This window comes from Ipomoea nil, unplaced genomic scaffold (genome assembly GCF_001879475.1).
Source record: "Ipomoea nil cultivar Tokyo-kokei standard unplaced genomic scaffold, Asagao_1.1 scaffold1074, whole genome shotgun sequence".
Classification (NCBI taxonomy): Eukaryota; Viridiplantae; Streptophyta; class Magnoliopsida; order Solanales; family Convolvulaceae; genus Ipomoea; species Ipomoea nil.
The window spans coordinates 1098973-1116346 of record NW_017617502.1 but is presented as its reverse complement, the minus strand read 5'-3'; the positions used below and the strand labels follow the sequence as shown (position 1 = coordinate 1116346).

General features: G+C 33.9%; 2 protein-coding genes and 1 long non-coding RNA gene across 4 annotated transcripts; 2 read left to right on the top strand and 1 right to left on the bottom strand.

Moving 5' to 3' along the window:
• The first annotated feature begins 480 nt into the window (after positions 1–480).
• LOC109182713 lies at positions 481–3417 on the top strand. The gene is made up of 3 exons (XR_002054401.1): positions 481–492; positions 1191–1193; positions 3332–3417. It is a non-coding gene; the product is annotated as an uncharacterized LOC109182713 (long non-coding RNA).
• LOC109182707 (protein ROOT PRIMORDIUM DEFECTIVE 1) lies at positions 2420–5297 on the bottom strand. Its single transcript, XM_019332869.1, has 3 exons — positions 5176–5297; positions 3646–5135; positions 2420–3104 (listed from the first exon to the last, which is right to left on the bottom strand). Exon 2 carries the CDS (start codon positions 4942–4944, stop codon positions 3739–3741), a length of 1206 nt encoding a protein of 401 aa, XP_019188414.1. The 5' UTR covers positions 4945–5135; positions 5176–5297; the 3' UTR covers positions 2420–3104; positions 3646–3738.
• Positions 5298–10801: 5504 nt separating this feature from the next.
• LOC109182825 (DUF21 domain-containing protein At4g14240-like) lies at positions 10802–17042 on the top strand. 2 transcript variants are annotated; one of them, XM_019333031.1, is made up of 13 exons: positions 10802–11208; positions 11630–11706; positions 11871–11949; positions 12023–12150; positions 12407–12490; positions 12622–12693; positions 13761–13828; positions 14251–14338; positions 14446–14519; positions 14615–14993; positions 15732–15778; positions 15919–16000; positions 16698–17042. In XM_019333031.1, the coding sequence occupies exons 1-13, from the start codon at positions 10959–10961 to the stop codon at positions 16761–16763; spliced, it is 1494 nt and encodes a 497-aa protein (XP_019188576.1). In that variant the 5' UTR covers positions 10802–10958; the 3' UTR covers positions 16764–17042. The 2 variants fall into 2 exon arrangements, with proteins under 2 accessions (XP_019188576.1, XP_019188578.1); XM_019333033.1 differs by having other exon boundaries at positions 10804–11208; positions 11871–11954; positions 12037–12150.
• Positions 17043–17374: the final 332 nt, after the last annotated feature.

Genomic DNA, 17374 nt, shown 5'->3' with positions numbered 1-17374 from the left:
TGGTTCCCTTCAATAAATATTGCTACTCTTTAGTAATTGTTGTGCGCTCTCCTTCATAACTACTGCTCTTTGATGAGGCAGTGCACTACTAAGTGCATTTAGACTTTGGGAATCGTCTCGAAGTCCTAACCGTTATTTACAATGTTAATTGCTTTGACAGTTTACTTTCACTACTTTGGGTTAGTTCAATGGTGCTTCGAGTTGGGTCCAGTACCTGTCCAATTATCCTGTCATCGGCCCCTTACTCCCGAGCTTCAAGCGTAGCGGAGCAGCTAGGGAGTAATGATAATGCAAACTCATTGGCATAAAACCGTCGAGCAAACAATATGTCGACATTGGCATAAGATGCAATTACCAACACCAGAAAAGAATAAATCCAATGATCCTGCGGTAGCCATAAAATTGTCGAGCAAACATCATGGAAAGAAACTAGATAAATGTTTTTGTAAAGGTATTATTTTGTACTTATCTGATATTGGCTATTATATACATGTGATCATATCATTCATATGTATCTGCCTGAAGACTATTTTTATCATGATTAAAACCTGATAATCACTATGTCATATCAGGTATGAATCCAATTGATGCATAATTTTAAAGAGAACATTTGATTTTCTCTTATGACAAAAATTATTTTGTTATAGGCAATAAATATCATTTTTTGTTTGATAAGCTCTAAACCTAAAATTGTAATGTAGCTTTGCTCGGGTGGCAAATTAAGTGTTTATGGACAAAAACTTATCTATTTGGGGACCTCCAATTTTTAGATACTACTATGTTTATCCAAATATGAATCACTACATATAAAAAACATATATTACGTGGTCTAAAATCGTATTGTTCCCTACGTTAAGCTTTTAAGTATTAGTATGCAGCCCTTTCTTATTCGTATATCACCACCGTAGCGTATCGTCAAGGGCTATCAAATACATAAAGCTCATAATGAGGGATTAAAAAAATACGCTGACTGCATAAGATCATTTCTCAACTAGCTATGTATTTTCTTTTATTGTGATATTGACATTTTATAAGAGTATATATTAAGTACACTACGATTATTACCTGGCCTCTAAACCACACAAAGTTTAACACTTTATATGAAACCTTTTGTGTGACGAACCAAGTATATATATTACTTCTATTGTCATATATGAGTACATTACAACACATGTTGCATAAATAAATAGTGGGTATGTCATGAACCAATTTAGGCTTTGAACATTTTAAACTTAATAAAAGGAATCTGTGTATACTTGGTTTATTAGATGTTTACTCGGTTTATTGACAGATGTGTTGGTTCTATTAAAAAATGTGCTTTGTCTATATTGATGCATACTTGGTTTATTAGATGTTTACTCGGTTTATTAATAGATGAGTTGGTTCCATTATAAAATGTGCTTTGTCTATATTGATGCACCACATTATCATCTTGTCATTGCTTTACTACTTATAGTACGTTTGCTTTGTCGTGGATGTGAAATGACCACTGATAAGTTAGGAATAAGATGAGGAAAGTAGTAGTAGCAAGCGAAGGAAGAACATTTGAAGATATTGTACCGATCAAATGAACATGAGTTATAATACTTGGTACAATTTAAAACATAGTTAATTGTACCTAATACGAAAATTCCTCTACCCACATGAACTCCAAAGGAGTGGTAAAATATTTGTTCAAGAGATTCAGATACAATCTAGCAAATCTATTTACTAACCTAGTGTAGGCCAGGAAGATTGTTGTCTTCAGGAAGGAAGAACAAAATCTAGGTACCAAGTACAATTGATTCATTGGTCAATAAGTAATGTTATAAATGCTACTCATGAAAATCTTGAAGGTTAAACCCTGAATGTTTACCTTTTTCTCTTAACTAAGTTTTTCCCACATGGTATTCCAATGCAACATATGATTTCACAAATATCATGTACTTTTTTCCTTAGATTTTTTTCCACGTGATTTTCCTAATGAAATTTTTAACAAGGCAGGAATATATTTAAATAATTACTCATATATCTGGCACTATTTTCTTGTCTAGATTTGATCGTGGTTAAATAATGTCCAAGTGAAGTGTTATAAATATTATAATTATTGTGGACATTATAATTAGTTTTGTAACATTGAAACAACTATGTAATTATTTATCATTAATTCACTCCTTAATTATGAAACGGTAGACTTTCTTGTTCTTTACCTTTCATCATCGTAACGGACATTTTAATTATAACATGAAATTTTGTGATTACACTGATATCAAGTTTTAAAGACATAGATACAACCTTACCTCTATAAGGCCGTGAGAAATCAATTACGGAGTAGTAATTAGAGGATGAAGATCAAGAACTCTTCTTCTCGCTTTGTATCCATTTTTACAAAATTTCAAAACTTTCCGATTTGGTTTGTACAAAAACAAAGATAACAAAATAAAGAAAGAAAAGAGAAAAATGCTTGATTCATAAACTTCTGCACAAGAACATCACAATTCATAACCAAAATCAACATATGAAAGTATAGTGTTTTAATTCTACTTGGAGCATGACACACTTATCAAACTGCAAAACATAAACACATGAATATTTTCTACCACACCTTAAAAAACATCGTATGGAGATCATCATAAAACGTTTTCAATCGTTGATTTTGATCCATGAACCACATAGGAAGCTCTCGTCGCATGTTTCACCAACGTTGACAGTGTATTCGTGGACGGGCCTAGAGAGGAAGGCGGGCAAGTGAGCAAGCAATTGACATACGCACACATCGTCAACTTCTCTCAGCCATCTGCAGCAAATCTCTTCTTCGGGATTGTCGTGGTGTTTATGATGACGACCACGATGCCTCCTGCTGGCGTGTTGCGACCCATGGCTGTGCCTGTGTCGTCCATCTGTACGGTTTGCGCTAGGAGCTTGTCTAGCAGAGACGAGCGAGGGGTGAGAAGGTGAAGGGTTCCCCAATGCCAGAAATGAACATGCATGGTTAACAAGTGTTAACTGTGATGCGCAAAGAGGGCCAACGGCTTTCCAAAGGCTCTCGGTCATGGGGCAAAGCACCAGCAACGCTAAAAAGAAGGCTACTTTGTGGATATTGCTTCCATCCATGCTTGTTATGCCTGCAAGAACATGCACCAAGTAACCAACAAACAGTTAGTACTTCTGGTTAAATACAAGTTCATTCATAAATCATAGGCATTTTCTGCTCTCTACTTGGGTAAGTTGAGAAAAGAAAGTAGGAAAGCAAAAGAAGGTGGTTCCGGTTTGTGCTTGGAGCTGAGTTTATTAGGTTAATGGTAGAAATGACACATTAAATTTGTGACAGATAGTTTAGTTTAAGCTTTAGCTGTCCCAGACTTGAGGAATTTAAAAGCTTTTGACCAAAAGAGAATTTATGTTGCCACTTATCACAAACAAGAATTTCGAATTTGCACAAGTACACACAACATTAGATATAAACACTTGTTAGAAGTAAAAAATGCAGGGTATCTATTTAGGATGCAACACTGGAAAAACCACCTCTCACCAGACACAATTCACATTAATCTAGCACAAAATATACCTATAACATTTTTAAAAAAAAAATTGTAGCATAAAACAACCTATTTTGCAGCACGTTGAACATGATCAGACACTCTGTAAGCAATGCTATCAACTTACAAGGCAATGAAAACATTCTCTGATCAGCTTGGCATGCATTTAAGAGCAGCTTTCTCAGTTGAATTCCATGGTCCTTACAATTTCTCACTGCTCCTAATCGTCTCCATGATCATCTACTATTGCACTCCTTGCTGCTATGAAGTTCATATCTTCCCGAATCATTTCTCTCTGTAATCTCAGCTGCTCATACTTCTTTTTATGTCCCTCAGCCAGCAACTCCAGGAATTTATCTTTAATCTCGAGAAGTGGGTCTCGATCAATCAGTTCATCGGCCTTGTATGCTTCCCTCAGCATTGCAGTCTTGATCCCGGCCTTCAATGACACGTAAAAAATCCCCGGATGCCTAGTGAACAAATTGGGAAATGCATTCGAAAACCTATACTCCTCCCCAAACTTCCCCAAAATGGGAATAGGAATCCTCTTGTATAAAGAAAGAGAAAGCAACTCATGGAAAACGCCTACAGTCCTCTTCTCCATTTCTCTCGATGCTTGCTCCAAGTGCGAAACATCGGTGTAGGGCGATATATACGCCAACTCCATCCAATCTCTAATCCACTCCCTCATTTCCTGCTTAATGCAAAAGCCAGGAGGAAGTGTCCAGTTAAACGCTGGCATAATTCGTATTCCGGTTAACCTCGATTCTTCCTCTGCTCTCTGCTCAATTACTGACTTGCCAAAATCATCATTCCAAGAAACCAATTGCAAGAACGATTTCCCCTCTCCTGGAGACCCAACCAATCGGAAATACTCTGGATATTTAGGCACCAAATTAACCAAAAAGTCATTCGGAAAACCAAATTCTCTCTTCACCTCTAACAATTTATCTGCACTTACCACTCTATCTTTAGCCATCATCAGCAATTTACATAACTTAGAAACCAGCAAGTTCTCATTTTGAATATAAATTCTGTTTTCCTGTTCCATGAATTGGCGAAGCCAATTGCTAGGGCGTAGGAACGGGACGGGATTGGATTTGGGTCGGATGCGATCCATATAGGTATCGAACAATCCAGGGTTTTGGGCAAGAAAAGTTGTAACTCCTACGCGCAAACGGAGCCGCTCGCGCCGTTTCTCTAAATATCGGAGAGGGATTACCTGACCAGGTTCGTTTAGCACCTCCCTCACTACCCTTGCGCAGAGTCTCCATTGTTTATCGTTCTCGATTGCTTGGTCTAGCTTCCGGTCCTTGCGCCAGGCAACTTTGAGGCTTGTTATAGAGGCGGCGAATTGAATCGAAGCTCCGGGTCGTCGGGTTCTAGGGCTTAAATGGGAGCATATATTACGTGCGTAAAAGAGCATTGCCAAAAATATATGAAGCAATATACTGATCCGTGTTCATAGAAGATTGATTGCTCAAGGTTTTGGGTTTTTCTTTGCAGAATTGCAGCCTCTGCAGCCCATTTTAGCCCTAATCTTTTTCTAGTTTTCCTCTATTTTCAAGATCGAAAATTCATTTCTGCATATGTGCATGACTTGCTCTTTAGCACAATCTTCTTTCCAAAAAAAAAAAAAAAAAAAAAAAAAAAGCACAATCTTTTTTTTTTTTTTTCTCCAGATCTTATCACTATTATGCTGCTTCTTCAGTGTCAGAAGTTCGGAAGCATTCGCGCTCGTTGAGTCATTGTTCTGTTATCCTGAACAATCTGACTTATTTGGCATAATATTCAGAGTTCTACTACATGTACTCTCAAATTCTACTCCCTCATTTGTACTTTCAGAGGTGACAAACCAAGATTGGTTATCTTCAACATGTAGGTTCATGTCTACATCAAAAACATGTGAGAGGGAATATAAAATGGAAGTACATCAAGTATTTTCCATAATATACTAGAAGTTTTATGATACACCCATGCTCCACCATCATTAATTCATTATTATTATTATATTATATATATTATATATTATATAATAATAATAATAATAATAATAACTAGTCTTTTCAATGCCATTACAAAATAACATATGTCTAATATTTATATTTTACAAAATAATTACAAATTTTTACTAATTAATTGTATTTAATCATGACTTTTGTATAGTTTTAAAGACTTTTAAAATGATAGATTTCAATAAACTTTGATTGATTTGAATAGAGTCGTTCGAACTTTTTAAAACTTTATAAGACTCTATAAAAGTATATATAAAAAACATTCATAGACTTTTATCAACTTTTTATTTTAAAAAGTCTACAAAAATCATTGAAATTCTAAATTAAATACATCCTTACAAACTTTCAATGATTTTGATTCTTATCATTACAATTTTCTTACAAAACATTTATTATCATAAAATTCTTCTTATTACATAGTTCTTAACCCACATCAACAGTCTCAACATTATTATTTTTATCCATAATATGCTGAGATTATATGCTAATTTTACTTATATATTAGAGAAAACGACACTTTTGGCCCCTGAATTGTTTTACTATTGAAAATTTAGTCCCTATCAATTGATTTGAACAAACTTAGTCCTTCAATTGTTCATAATGTGACACATTTAGTCCCTGATGCTATATAATTACAAATTTTATTATTAAAATTTATTTTATAAGGTAATAATTGACAATTATAATCTTATAAAATAAATTTTATTAATAAATTTTTTAATTATATAGCATCAGGGATTAAATGTATTACATAATGAACAATTGAAGGACTAAGTTTGCTCAAATCAATTGACAGGGACCAAATTTTCAATAGTAAAACAATTCAGAGGCCAAAAGCGTCGTTTTCCCTATATATTATTAATAAACATCAAAAAAAAAAAAAAAAGGAAAAAATGTCAAATAGGCTTTCGAACTTTAGCTTAAAAGTCAATTAGGCTCCTAAACTTTTTAAATGTGCAATTACACCCATCAACAATTCATTTAAGTGCAATGAAGCCCAAAAACAAATTAATGACATGCTATCACAGGTCATTAGGATTCAGGCCACCTTCTAACGAATTTTCCGGCAAAAAAAAAAGAAAAAGAAAAAAGCGATCGGCGAAATTTTTGACAAAAGAAGTGACCGGCGAAATTTTCGACAAATCTAGGTCGGTTGCTGGTCACATTTTTTTGTCGAAAAATTCGTCGGAAGGTGGCCTGAACCCTAATGACCTATGATAGCAGGTCATTAACTTGTTTTTGCGCTTCATGGGTTTCATTGCACCTAAATGAATTGTTGATGGGTGTAATTACACCTTTAAAAAGTTTAAGGACCTAATTGACATTTAAGCTAAAGTTCAAGGGCCTATTTGACATTTTTTCCAAAAAAAAAAAAAAAAAACTATTTCATTAGAAATTCATAACAATACTGAACAATAAAATTTATAATATTTGATCAAATAAAATATTTAAAAATATAATTACAAGTTACATAAAGTAAAAAAATAAAAATCTAATATATATATATATATATATATATATATATAATTATACGATATATTGCTACGCATTACGCAAATAACTATTATTTACAATAGCAATTTGAGACTGCAAACAACAACAAGGTGCTACTGTTTGCAACCCCAAATTATTGTTGCGAACAGTAATTCGCTATTCGTAGTAACCTGTTTTTTTTTTTTAAATGAAAAATATATATTACGAATATAAACATAAAAATAATAAAAATCAAAATATATAAGTATTTATATGAATATTATGAAACATATACTAAAATTTGACGATGAAAATTTTACTTTGTTCATGTATTTAGGAAGAATTAGAGAAAGTTAGGGATAAAAATTCATATATAGAAAAAAATAAAAATCAATATAAACAAGCAATAATGAAGTAAAACTAATAATATTTCAAATTTTTAGATGAAGATTCTAAAGTTTATAAGGGAGAGAAAAATTGGTAGAGTTTAGGTATGAGGAAAATATAGGATAATGAAGAAAAAAATAATTTTATTGAATTTAGATAGGTTTATAGAGTTTAAATAGGGAGAAAAAATAGAGTTTAAATAGAGAAAAAAAACATTCAAAGTTGTTAGAAAGAAAATTTGAAATCTTAGGGTTGATGGTTGGATTTCAACTATTTATATTTGAGAATGAAAAGTCTACAAAAGTCTAAAAATCAAAAGTCTACAAAAGTTTATAACTTTTTGAATATCACATAACTTTTAAAGACTTTTTAAAAGTCTTAATCGAATATCACACGACTTTTAAAAACTTTTTAAAAATCTTGATTGAATATCACCTGACTTTTAAAGACTCTCTAAAAGTTTGAATTGAATACCTCCAAACTTTTAAAGTTCATAAAAGTCTTTAAAATTCTATGAAAGTCATGATTGAATACAACCCCCCTAAAATCTGTATCTATAAAATCAAATTTATTTATTATATTAATCCAATATATAATGTCTACAAATATTATTATCATTCAAAAATATATGATGGATGCATGTGCATAGTAACAGTAATGAAAAAGATAACGGAAGTTATAATGGTAGGAGTATCTTTGTCCAAAAAAAAATATAGTACAACTCTAAAAGCATAATGTACAAAATGTTTAGCAACAAAAATATAGACATAAATTAAGGATATAACTTTGATTGAGATTTATTATGTTTTTAGAGTAGATAGTGGAATGGCCATACATTTCAAAGGTAATTACAATACACATTAAAAACGGTGGGTAATGGGTAATTTTTGTGATCATGTATATATCTACCTATGAATATGAAGAAGGGAATGAATAATGAATTGAGAGTTCTTTCTAGTCTTTCTCTCTTTTTTAAGAGTTTGGATTTTCGTCGAAGCAATAGAGATAACTCCCGTTGTGAGAAGTTGGTTAATGTTATTATGTTTACGACATATATGTTTAGATTTATTAGTATACATATTACTTTGTATCCTTCCAATTGTAGCTTGACTATCGTAACGTATACAAATTAGAGGTGTATATTTTTTGTTGTTTTTTTTTTTTTTTTTTTAAATAGGAATATCCTCTAGAAATTGTACAATCATTCAACTTTTTCACTACAAGTGTCCAATGCTATCAACTCAAATTTCATCATCATAGATATATAAGTATCATGGTTTGCTTTGGAGATTTCCATGATACAATTGCACTAGCTAATGTGAACATGTAGCCACTAATGAACTTAGAGTCCTTAATATCTTATATCAAATTAGCATTATTATAACCTTCTAGTACAACCGAATATCTTGTATAGTGCAGTCCAATGTCATGAGTATACGTTAAACATCTCATCACTCTTGATTACTATTGCCTTCTAATAGTTATCAATAGGGTTAATAGCATATCTACTAAACTTATTGACCACAAAAACAAATCAATAGAGTTAATAGCATATCTACTAAATTTATTGACGACAAAAACAATTGCCTTCCAATATTTATCAATAGGGTTACTAGCATAACTACTATATTTCTTGACCACAAAAACTTTATTGACCACAAAAACAAATCAATAGAGTTAATAGCATATCTATTAAATTTATTGACCACAAAAACAATTGCCTTCCAATAGTTATCTATAGGGTTACTAGCATAACTATTAAATTTCTTGACCACAAAAACAAATTAGTGATAAATTTATAAATAAAATATTTTTTATTACTACTGACTCTGTTCGTAACTACTTTCACCCCACTAAAACTCAAACCCATAACCTCTCATATAAAAGAGTCACTTCGTGCCACTTGACTACAAGGTCATTAGCAATCTATGCTCATTAAATTTGTTAAACCTTTTTTTTAAGGCAATTCTTATTGGGTCAGTTGACATTAAAGTACCAAGTGGTGACTATCTTTTACAATTTTAATTATGTAGCTGTATTATATTATATTTTTCGGCTTATTATATTATCCGTAATTCGTTAAATGATTCTTATGTCGCAAGTTGTAATTTTCTGGCTCAGCATGACACACATGATATAATTTTTTATGCATGCATTATTTAATATTGTACCTTGCCAAATATTCAATATCAGTAGGATATTTGTAAGAGCAATCTCAATACTGTGTGGTTTTTGAGGAGTTTTTACATGTGTAATTATGAAATTCGCATGGGCAGCTCAATTGGTCGCAGAGGTAAAATTTTAGAAAAATGACTAGGGATCGAGTCTCACCAGCCAAAAAATAAACCCCATGGTAGGGGCCACTCACTGCAAAAATCCAATTTTTTTAGGAGAATCCAACTCTCTCTCTCTCTTCACTCTCTTTCTTCCACCTTACTCAATTTACCTCAAAAATTGAACCTAAACCCCCCTAATGGGAATGATCTAAGGCCCATGCCTCATTGGAGCCTTGGAGGGTCAATCGTTATGTTGTGGAACCGTGTCCACTTTGCAAGGTGAACATGATTTTATCTTCATAATTTTTGAACTTCACATTCATAATTATTGAATTTTATATTCATAATTACAGAACTCTATGTTCATAATTACTTAACTATATGTCCATAATTATAAAGCTATATATTCATAATTTTTGAACTTCATATTCACAATTATTGAATCTCTATATTCATAATTACAGAATTATATGTTCATAATTATATTCACAACTCTATGTTCATAATTATAGAACTATATGTTCATAATTTTTAAGCTATATATTCATAATTATGAACAATTTTGAAACCGTGTCCACCTTGCAAAGTGGACACCGTTCCACAACATAATTTGCCACTGATAATAGTATAAATAATATCATCAACAATATATATCAAATAATTTACCTTAATTTACATATGTACTACTGGAGATATAAGATATTGAACTTAACCCAAGTCATCGGAGAAGAAATCGTCGCTGGAAATGGAGAAAAGCTCATCGGAGAAGAAAAAAAAGATGAGTAAAATGATTAAAATACTCTTATTAGTTGATCTATTAAATTTTTTTGGTGAGATTTAGCTGGCGTGATCAAAATTGATAGTAATTACATAACCAAGGTACTAAATTAGCATTTTTAAAAATTAAGTGTTGTAACTAACATAACTCTAATACTCAGTGAACCAAAATTAAAATTTTCTCAAAAACATTATATAATATTGTGTTAAAAGGAAAAAAAAGAAGAAGTGAGATTTTCCTTAATCCTTAAATGCAAACAAACATATGGGGACGGTTTGTCAAAGTATGAATTAATTTAAGGTTACATCGTTGTACAGGCGATATAGTCCGTGTCTTCACTCTTCATGCCGTACGTCAGCTACAACTACCCCCTAGTCTTTCACGTTTTGAAAGCTCTAGTAGGTGTGTATAGGTTAATGCAAAACCAAAACGAAGTTCTCTATAGTCAACTTCAACCGGAGCGGAGAGGAGAGAGCCGAGAAGGAAGCACCGCACTGGACCTCTCTCCTCCATGGGGATGTTAGCCAACGCCCTAGCTATGGCCCTGGCTATTAACGCCACCGCGAGGAGTTCTTTCGTGGTGGATTCTCAGGACATCGCGTTCGGGAACCCCTGGTGGTTCGTTTACGCCGGCGTTTCTTGCCTCCTCGTACTCTTCGCCGGTATCATGTCCGGCCTCACTTTAGGCTTGATGTCTCTCGGCCTCGTCGACCTCGAGATTCTCCAGCGCAGCGGTACTTCCTCCGAGAAGAAACAAGCCGGTGGGGTGCTTCTCCTCTTTCTTCTCTGCGCTTTTTAGCTTTCGCTACTTGTGTAATGTTACTGTGGCGGTGCGTTCAGTGATTTTAACATACGCGAAACAAACATTGGGTTGATTATCGGGCAGTTTAATGGAGTGGAGCTCTCTCTGTTCAATTTTGCACAATTTAGAGCAAAGACTTAGGTTATACTATGTGCTCGGTTCAATTATGCACTGCATCTGTTTGTTGTATTGCATGTGTTCTTTTTCTGTAAGGGTTGATCAATGGCGTAATCTAATTTTGTTAAGTCTTCTTCTTCTTCTTCTTGTTAGCCTTTTCTCCTATTTGTGTATCTTTGCAGTTTCATATGCCATTCTTGAACTGAACCGCTCTAAACTGGCTCTCCGTTTCATTAATTAATGGTTGACTTGTTTGCTTTCAGCAATCATTCTGCCCGTTGTTCAAAAACAGCACCAGCTTCTTGTCACCTTGCTTTTGTGTAATGCTGCTGCCATGGAGGTGCTTTCTCTCTATCACCCTTATGATTTAGGAGTGGCATTTGTGTAGTTTATCAAATTGATTAGAACATTTCCCTTTTTCTTCCTGAGAAAAGGGTTGCTTCAATATCGCAACTGAATCAGAGGTTTACTAATACAATTCCCATTCTCACATGGATTCTGCAGGCTCTTCCTATATACTTGGACAAACTTTTTCATCCTGTAGTTGCTGTTGTTCTCTCTGTAACTTTTGTTTTAGCTTTTGGTGAGGTATTGATGAATTTCTTTCCACCTCGGAAGCAGAGAGGTCTTTCTAAAACTATACTAACTTGTTTTAGATATGCCGCTTCAGATTATTCCACAGGCAGTATGCTCTAGATATGGACTTGCTGTTGGTGCTAACTTTGTGTGGCTCGTGCGTATTTTGATGATTATTTGCTTTCCAATTTCTTATCCTATCGGAAAGGTAAATTTCATGTATCTCTTGCTATTACATCTGGAAAATGCATTAAATCTGTTTGTTTCTTTCCTTTCTTTTGAATAACATGACAAGAGTGAAGAGTTTCCCGCATATCCAAAATTGCACGTTACTGTGCATAATTTGGAGGAAGTGAATGATCATTTTCATGATATTTATTCATTGATTGAAAATTAAGGTTCTTGACTTGATGTGGTGATTTATTCATGATTTTTATCCATGTAACGTTGATGTGGTGATTCAGGTTCTTGACTTGGTATTGGGACATCATGATGCTTTATTCCGGCGTGCTCAGCTTAAAGCCCTCGTTTCTATCCACAGCCAGGAGGTAATTTTTGTGCATTATTCAGAGTAAAAAGCTTATGCATTTACTGAGATTAAGTAATACTGTGATACTTTCAGGCTGTAACTGAGCTCTTCTCATCATAAACTACTGGCTTCTTTCTTCTTTTACTCTAGGCTGGTAAAGGCGGTGAACTAACACATGATGAAGCTACGATCATTAGTGGAGCACTTGATTTGACAGAAAAGGTCTAGCAAAATCAATGCATTGAAGTTCACTTTCTCTCTGTTTCCTCTTTCTTATTTATTTATTGCTCGGAAAGGGCAACCACCCAATGGTAGGAATGGCCAAGGTACACCCCTACCGGGTTTTATAAATGACGAGCAAAATAAGTACATGTATGATGTGTGGCATATGGCCTAGGACATTACTCCAGACACCTTAGCCCAAAAGCAAGAGCGAGGCTGTACAAAATGATGTGAAAGAGTGCATATACAGAAATAAAAAACTCTAGCATCAATTGACCAAGGAGACTCTCCTTGGTGTCACAGTATAAGATAGAGCTAGTTAAAAATAGTGAGATAAGAACAAGATATACAAGCAATGGTACGATAAAATAATTAGCTGTTAAGAAGTATATTCCAACACTGATAAAGTAAGCCCTATTTAAGTAGGTACATGCATGATGGATCAGGCATAAAGCCAAGGAATCTTGAGGCATGTCTGATTAACCGAGAGAGTCACCAAAATATCACTTTTGGAACATAGCCAAAATTGAAGAGATTTCCAGGACTTCTCCCACGAAAGAAAATAACCATGTGAGAATGTCCTCTACCATATAACAATCCTATTATTTTATTGTGAGATTATTTAAGCTCACCCAACTAACCCTGTTGTATGGAGAGGATGTTAACTCTCTGTTTCACCATCCTCTCTCTTTTTTACTTTTAGCAAGGATGCATTCAAGTATTAAATTGTTTCAGTTGTTAATCTTTTAAGATAAAACATAAGAAGGAAACAATTTTAAACCGACATTGGTGGAACAATTTGAACTTAGAGTTCGACACTGCTGGAACAATTTGAACTTAAAAGTAGGTGTGTTTTCACTTGTAATAAGTAGAAAGACAGCAAGCTCACATGATTTTTCTGTTACCTTTTCCTCCCTAATTATAACTGCCTCTGGTCAACCCCCATCTCATGCTTATTCTCAAAGATAAATCTTGTTTCTCCAATTCAGTGTCAATTTTATGTGCTCTTTAGAACTTTGTATTTTTATTGTAGAGAATTGTGACTTCTTGTTTTCTGAAACTTGCAGACTGCTGAGGAGGCTATGACGCCTATTGAATCAACCTTTTCCCTGGATGTAAATTCAAAGTTGGATTGGTGCGTTTATGCATAAGATTTCCATCTCTTCAAGATATCTATCTCCCTCTCAACCTATCTTGTATGTTACATTTGTCCATTAGCAAAAGAGTGCTGATTTTTACGTGTCCTATGGAAACTGTCCATTTCTTTTTTGTGTCTTTACCTGTAATAACCAACATGATACATGGTGTTCTACCTTCTCAAGTTTTGAATGTTCATCTTGCTCTTATGATGAACCTATGCTTTTCTCCCAAAAAGTAAAGAACGGGGAAATCTCAGATCAGAGTAAGAGAACCTCATAGTTTGACATATTACTTGGAAAATTCTGGGAGGGAGAGGGGGAGAGAGAGATCTTCATCATTGCGTCATCTCCTATCTTTTTCCTTTTTTCTGTTTTCTGGCATGGTTTCTGGAAGTCTGAAATCATCTATCTAATACAGGGAAGCAATAGGAAAAATTCTTGCCAGAGGTCATAGTCGTGTTCCTGTTTATTCAGGGAATCCAAAGAACATTATTGGACTTCTACTGGTCTGTATGAAATTCAAGGGTCAAGATTCCACGACATCTATTATCTAGTTTACCAATTGCAGATTAGAGGATTAATACTGTCATGTGTTCTTTTTGCTGCAATACAGGTGAAAAATCTTCTTACTGTGCGAGCGGAGACAGAGACTCCTGTTAGTGCTGTTTCCATCAGGAGGATTCCTAGGTCTGTCACCTCCCAATTTATTTCTACCGTTTTACTCTGTATTTCTTAAGGAGAATCATATGTACTCTCTAAATTCTTATACACCAACGTTCCAGAGTTCCAGCAGATATGCCCTTGTATGATATTCTCAATGAGTTTCAAAAGGGAAGTAGTCACATGGCAGCTGTAGTGAAAGTGAGAAGGAAGAATAAGAACCCTCCTATTCTTCATGAAAAGGAGAAAATTCGAGAGAGCAAACTTGGGAATGAGGATTCACAATTAACTGCTCCTCTGTTGAAGAAGCACGATCAAATATTAAATAGTATTGTGATAAATGTTGATAAGGATTCGCTGCTGCAAACAGCAAGTAAAGAAAAGTCTTTGCAGCAAAATGGTGTTGTGACAAATAATTATACTGATCTTTCTGAGGATATTGATGATGGAGAAGTCATTGGCATCATCACTCTAGAAGATGTTTTTGAAGAACTTCTGCAAGTAACCTTTCCTACTCATGCTAGTGAATTTACTGAAATTTATAGGAAAAAGTGTCAAATTGGCCTCTTTAACTCCAATAAATAGTGCAATGGGATCCCTTAATTTGAAAAAGCTCTAATGAGGTACCCTAAACCCTTAATTCGAAAAAATCTCTAATGAGGTACCCTAATGTGGCATATTCAGTAGATTATCACTAATGTGGCATTAACTATGTTTCCATGTGTACTTATTTCATATGTGGTGGTGATTTGGTTTGATGAATTGGACATCTTTGAACAAAAAAAAAACAACTTAAAATGCAGGACTCTGACAACCGCGGCTTTCTCCATCAGCAATATCACAACCATTGCTATATTTTTAAAAATTGATTTTTTTTTTTTTTTTTTTTCCAACAGCCATGGCTATCTTGTTTAGGTTTGACAACCGGTGGCTGTTCTTAAAAGACAATTCAAACACTTGGGATAGATGCAAGTATTAGAACACCACATGTTAGCCTAGTCATGCTTAATGTTTTAGATTAGGATCCAGTTGCATTATTTGGCCATTTTAATGTACCTCATTGAAGGGTTTTTTTTTCCCCTTCAGTCAGGGGACCCACTTGCACTATTCATTGGACTTAGGGGGTCAATTTAACAATTTTCAAAATTTATAATTGAAGTTAACGAGAGATGTCTGCATTTTGTAACTTATAGGTCCTTGGTTGCACATCTTTTATGACTTGTTTTTTTACGAGTGCAGGAGGAAATTGTAGATGAGACTGATGTATATATTGATGTACACAAAAGGTATTACATATCAACTTTCTGTTTGTATTTCATGCCTTTTCTCCTTTTTATTTGACAATTAATATCATAGGTAACCGAAGCACACTATCCTAAATTATCCTGATAGCATTTGGGATTGTTTGGCATTATTATGATTGCAGAATACGCGTTGCTGCAGCAGCAGCCGCTTCATCTGTCGCTCGAGCACCTTCTGCTAGGAGGCTGACAGGTCAAAAGGCTTCGGTAAGTTATGCAGCATCTTAATAACTTGCTTTGCAATGATCAGAATAAATAATTAGAGGTAGTAATTTTGTGCATTCTGATTTCTGACATATTTGTCTCAAGAGCACCATTCCTGTTGCTTTGACACATGGAACAACCCTATGGATGTAAGTAAAAAAAAAAAAAAAGAGTTAATACCCAATTTAGTCCTAAAAATTTTTTTGTGCTTAATTGGGTTATCGACTTCGATTGTTTTACCTAATTGAGTCTTCTGTAACTGCAGCTTTGTAATTTCCCTTCACTCAATTTAGTCTTTGACTATTGTGGTTAATAACCAAATTAATCCTCGACTATAGTGGTTTTTTTTTATTTAGTCCTTGATTCTAACCGCTGAGGATTCAATTAGGTAAAACCATCAAAGTTGAGGATCCAATTAAGCACATAAAGACGTTTAGGACTAAATTGAGTATTAACTCAAAAAAAAAAAATGTAAACAAGAGATTGGTATAGAAATAGAACCACTGGGTTTTCTTGTCTTTTTTACTTTCATTCTTCTTTAAAAACTAATTATAAGTCATTCGGATATGTTTATACTTGAAAATTTTCTTACTTTAGTTATGGATCCAGAAGGGACCAAAATCAACATTAGAAATCATTCGTAGTGTGTTACTGTGCTGTCATTTCATATTTTTGTAGTTTACGTATTTCAATTAACCAGGGAGGCCAAGGAAAGCAAGGAGGAGTAAAGGCAAAGAAGTCGGTAGAGGACGAGTCAAGCAGATAAACCTAAAAGAATCTTTTAATGAGTGCCCACCCGGCTCTAATTGTCTATATAAGGTTTTCTACGTAACTACATTGCTTGACCAGCTACATGTAAGATGCGGATGGTAGACTTTTTGCTTGTAACCAACCTGTACCACTTAAATCACAATGGTAGGCTTTAATGATGAGTATGGTATAGTAATATTTTGTAGATGTAGATAAATTCTTCCTTCTCTGTTTTATATGTATTTGATTTTTCTTTCTTAGTAAAATAAAATGAGAGAAATTTAGAATGACTAAATTTTTAGAGTTTAGCTTGTGTTAGTAATTTTGTAACATTTCAACTTATTCTCTCTTGCTTGTATCTAATCCAGTTTTGTGAATGTTGAAACTGTTTCTCAGTATTTTTGTAATTCTTCCTTAATTTTTGCATCAATATTCAATAATCTTGTACGGTAATTAGGTAGAATATTCTTTTTGTTGGATAGTCTGTTAGTGTTATACGGAGTAGTTTTTAATCAGAAGACTTGGCTAAGAAATTTGTTTGTTTGTTTTTTTTTTTTTTCAAGAACATTGACTATGTTACAATGTAGTATCTGTCTATATATATATTTTCTCAACATATTGAATGCT

What these genes read in the sequence shown, in the direction of transcription:
- LOC109182707 (XM_019332869.1), bottom strand. Translation starts at nt 4,944, where the DNA reads ATGCTCTTTTACGCACGTAATATATGCTCCCATTTAAGCCCTAGAACC.
- LOC109182825 (XM_019333031.1), top strand. Translation starts at nt 10,959, where the DNA reads ATGGGGATGTTAGCCAACGCCCTAGCTATGGCCCTGGCTATTAACGCC. An exon ending in TTTCTTATCCTATCGGAAAG is followed by an intron (nt 12,151 to 12,406) that starts GTAAATTTCATG and finishes GTGGTGATTCAG; the next exon opens with GTTCTTGACTTGGTATTGGG. An exon ending in TTTTTGAAGAACTTCTGCAA is followed by an intron (nt 14,994 to 15,731) that starts GTAACCTTTCCT and finishes TTACGAGTGCAG; the next exon opens with GAGGAAATTGTAGATGAGAC.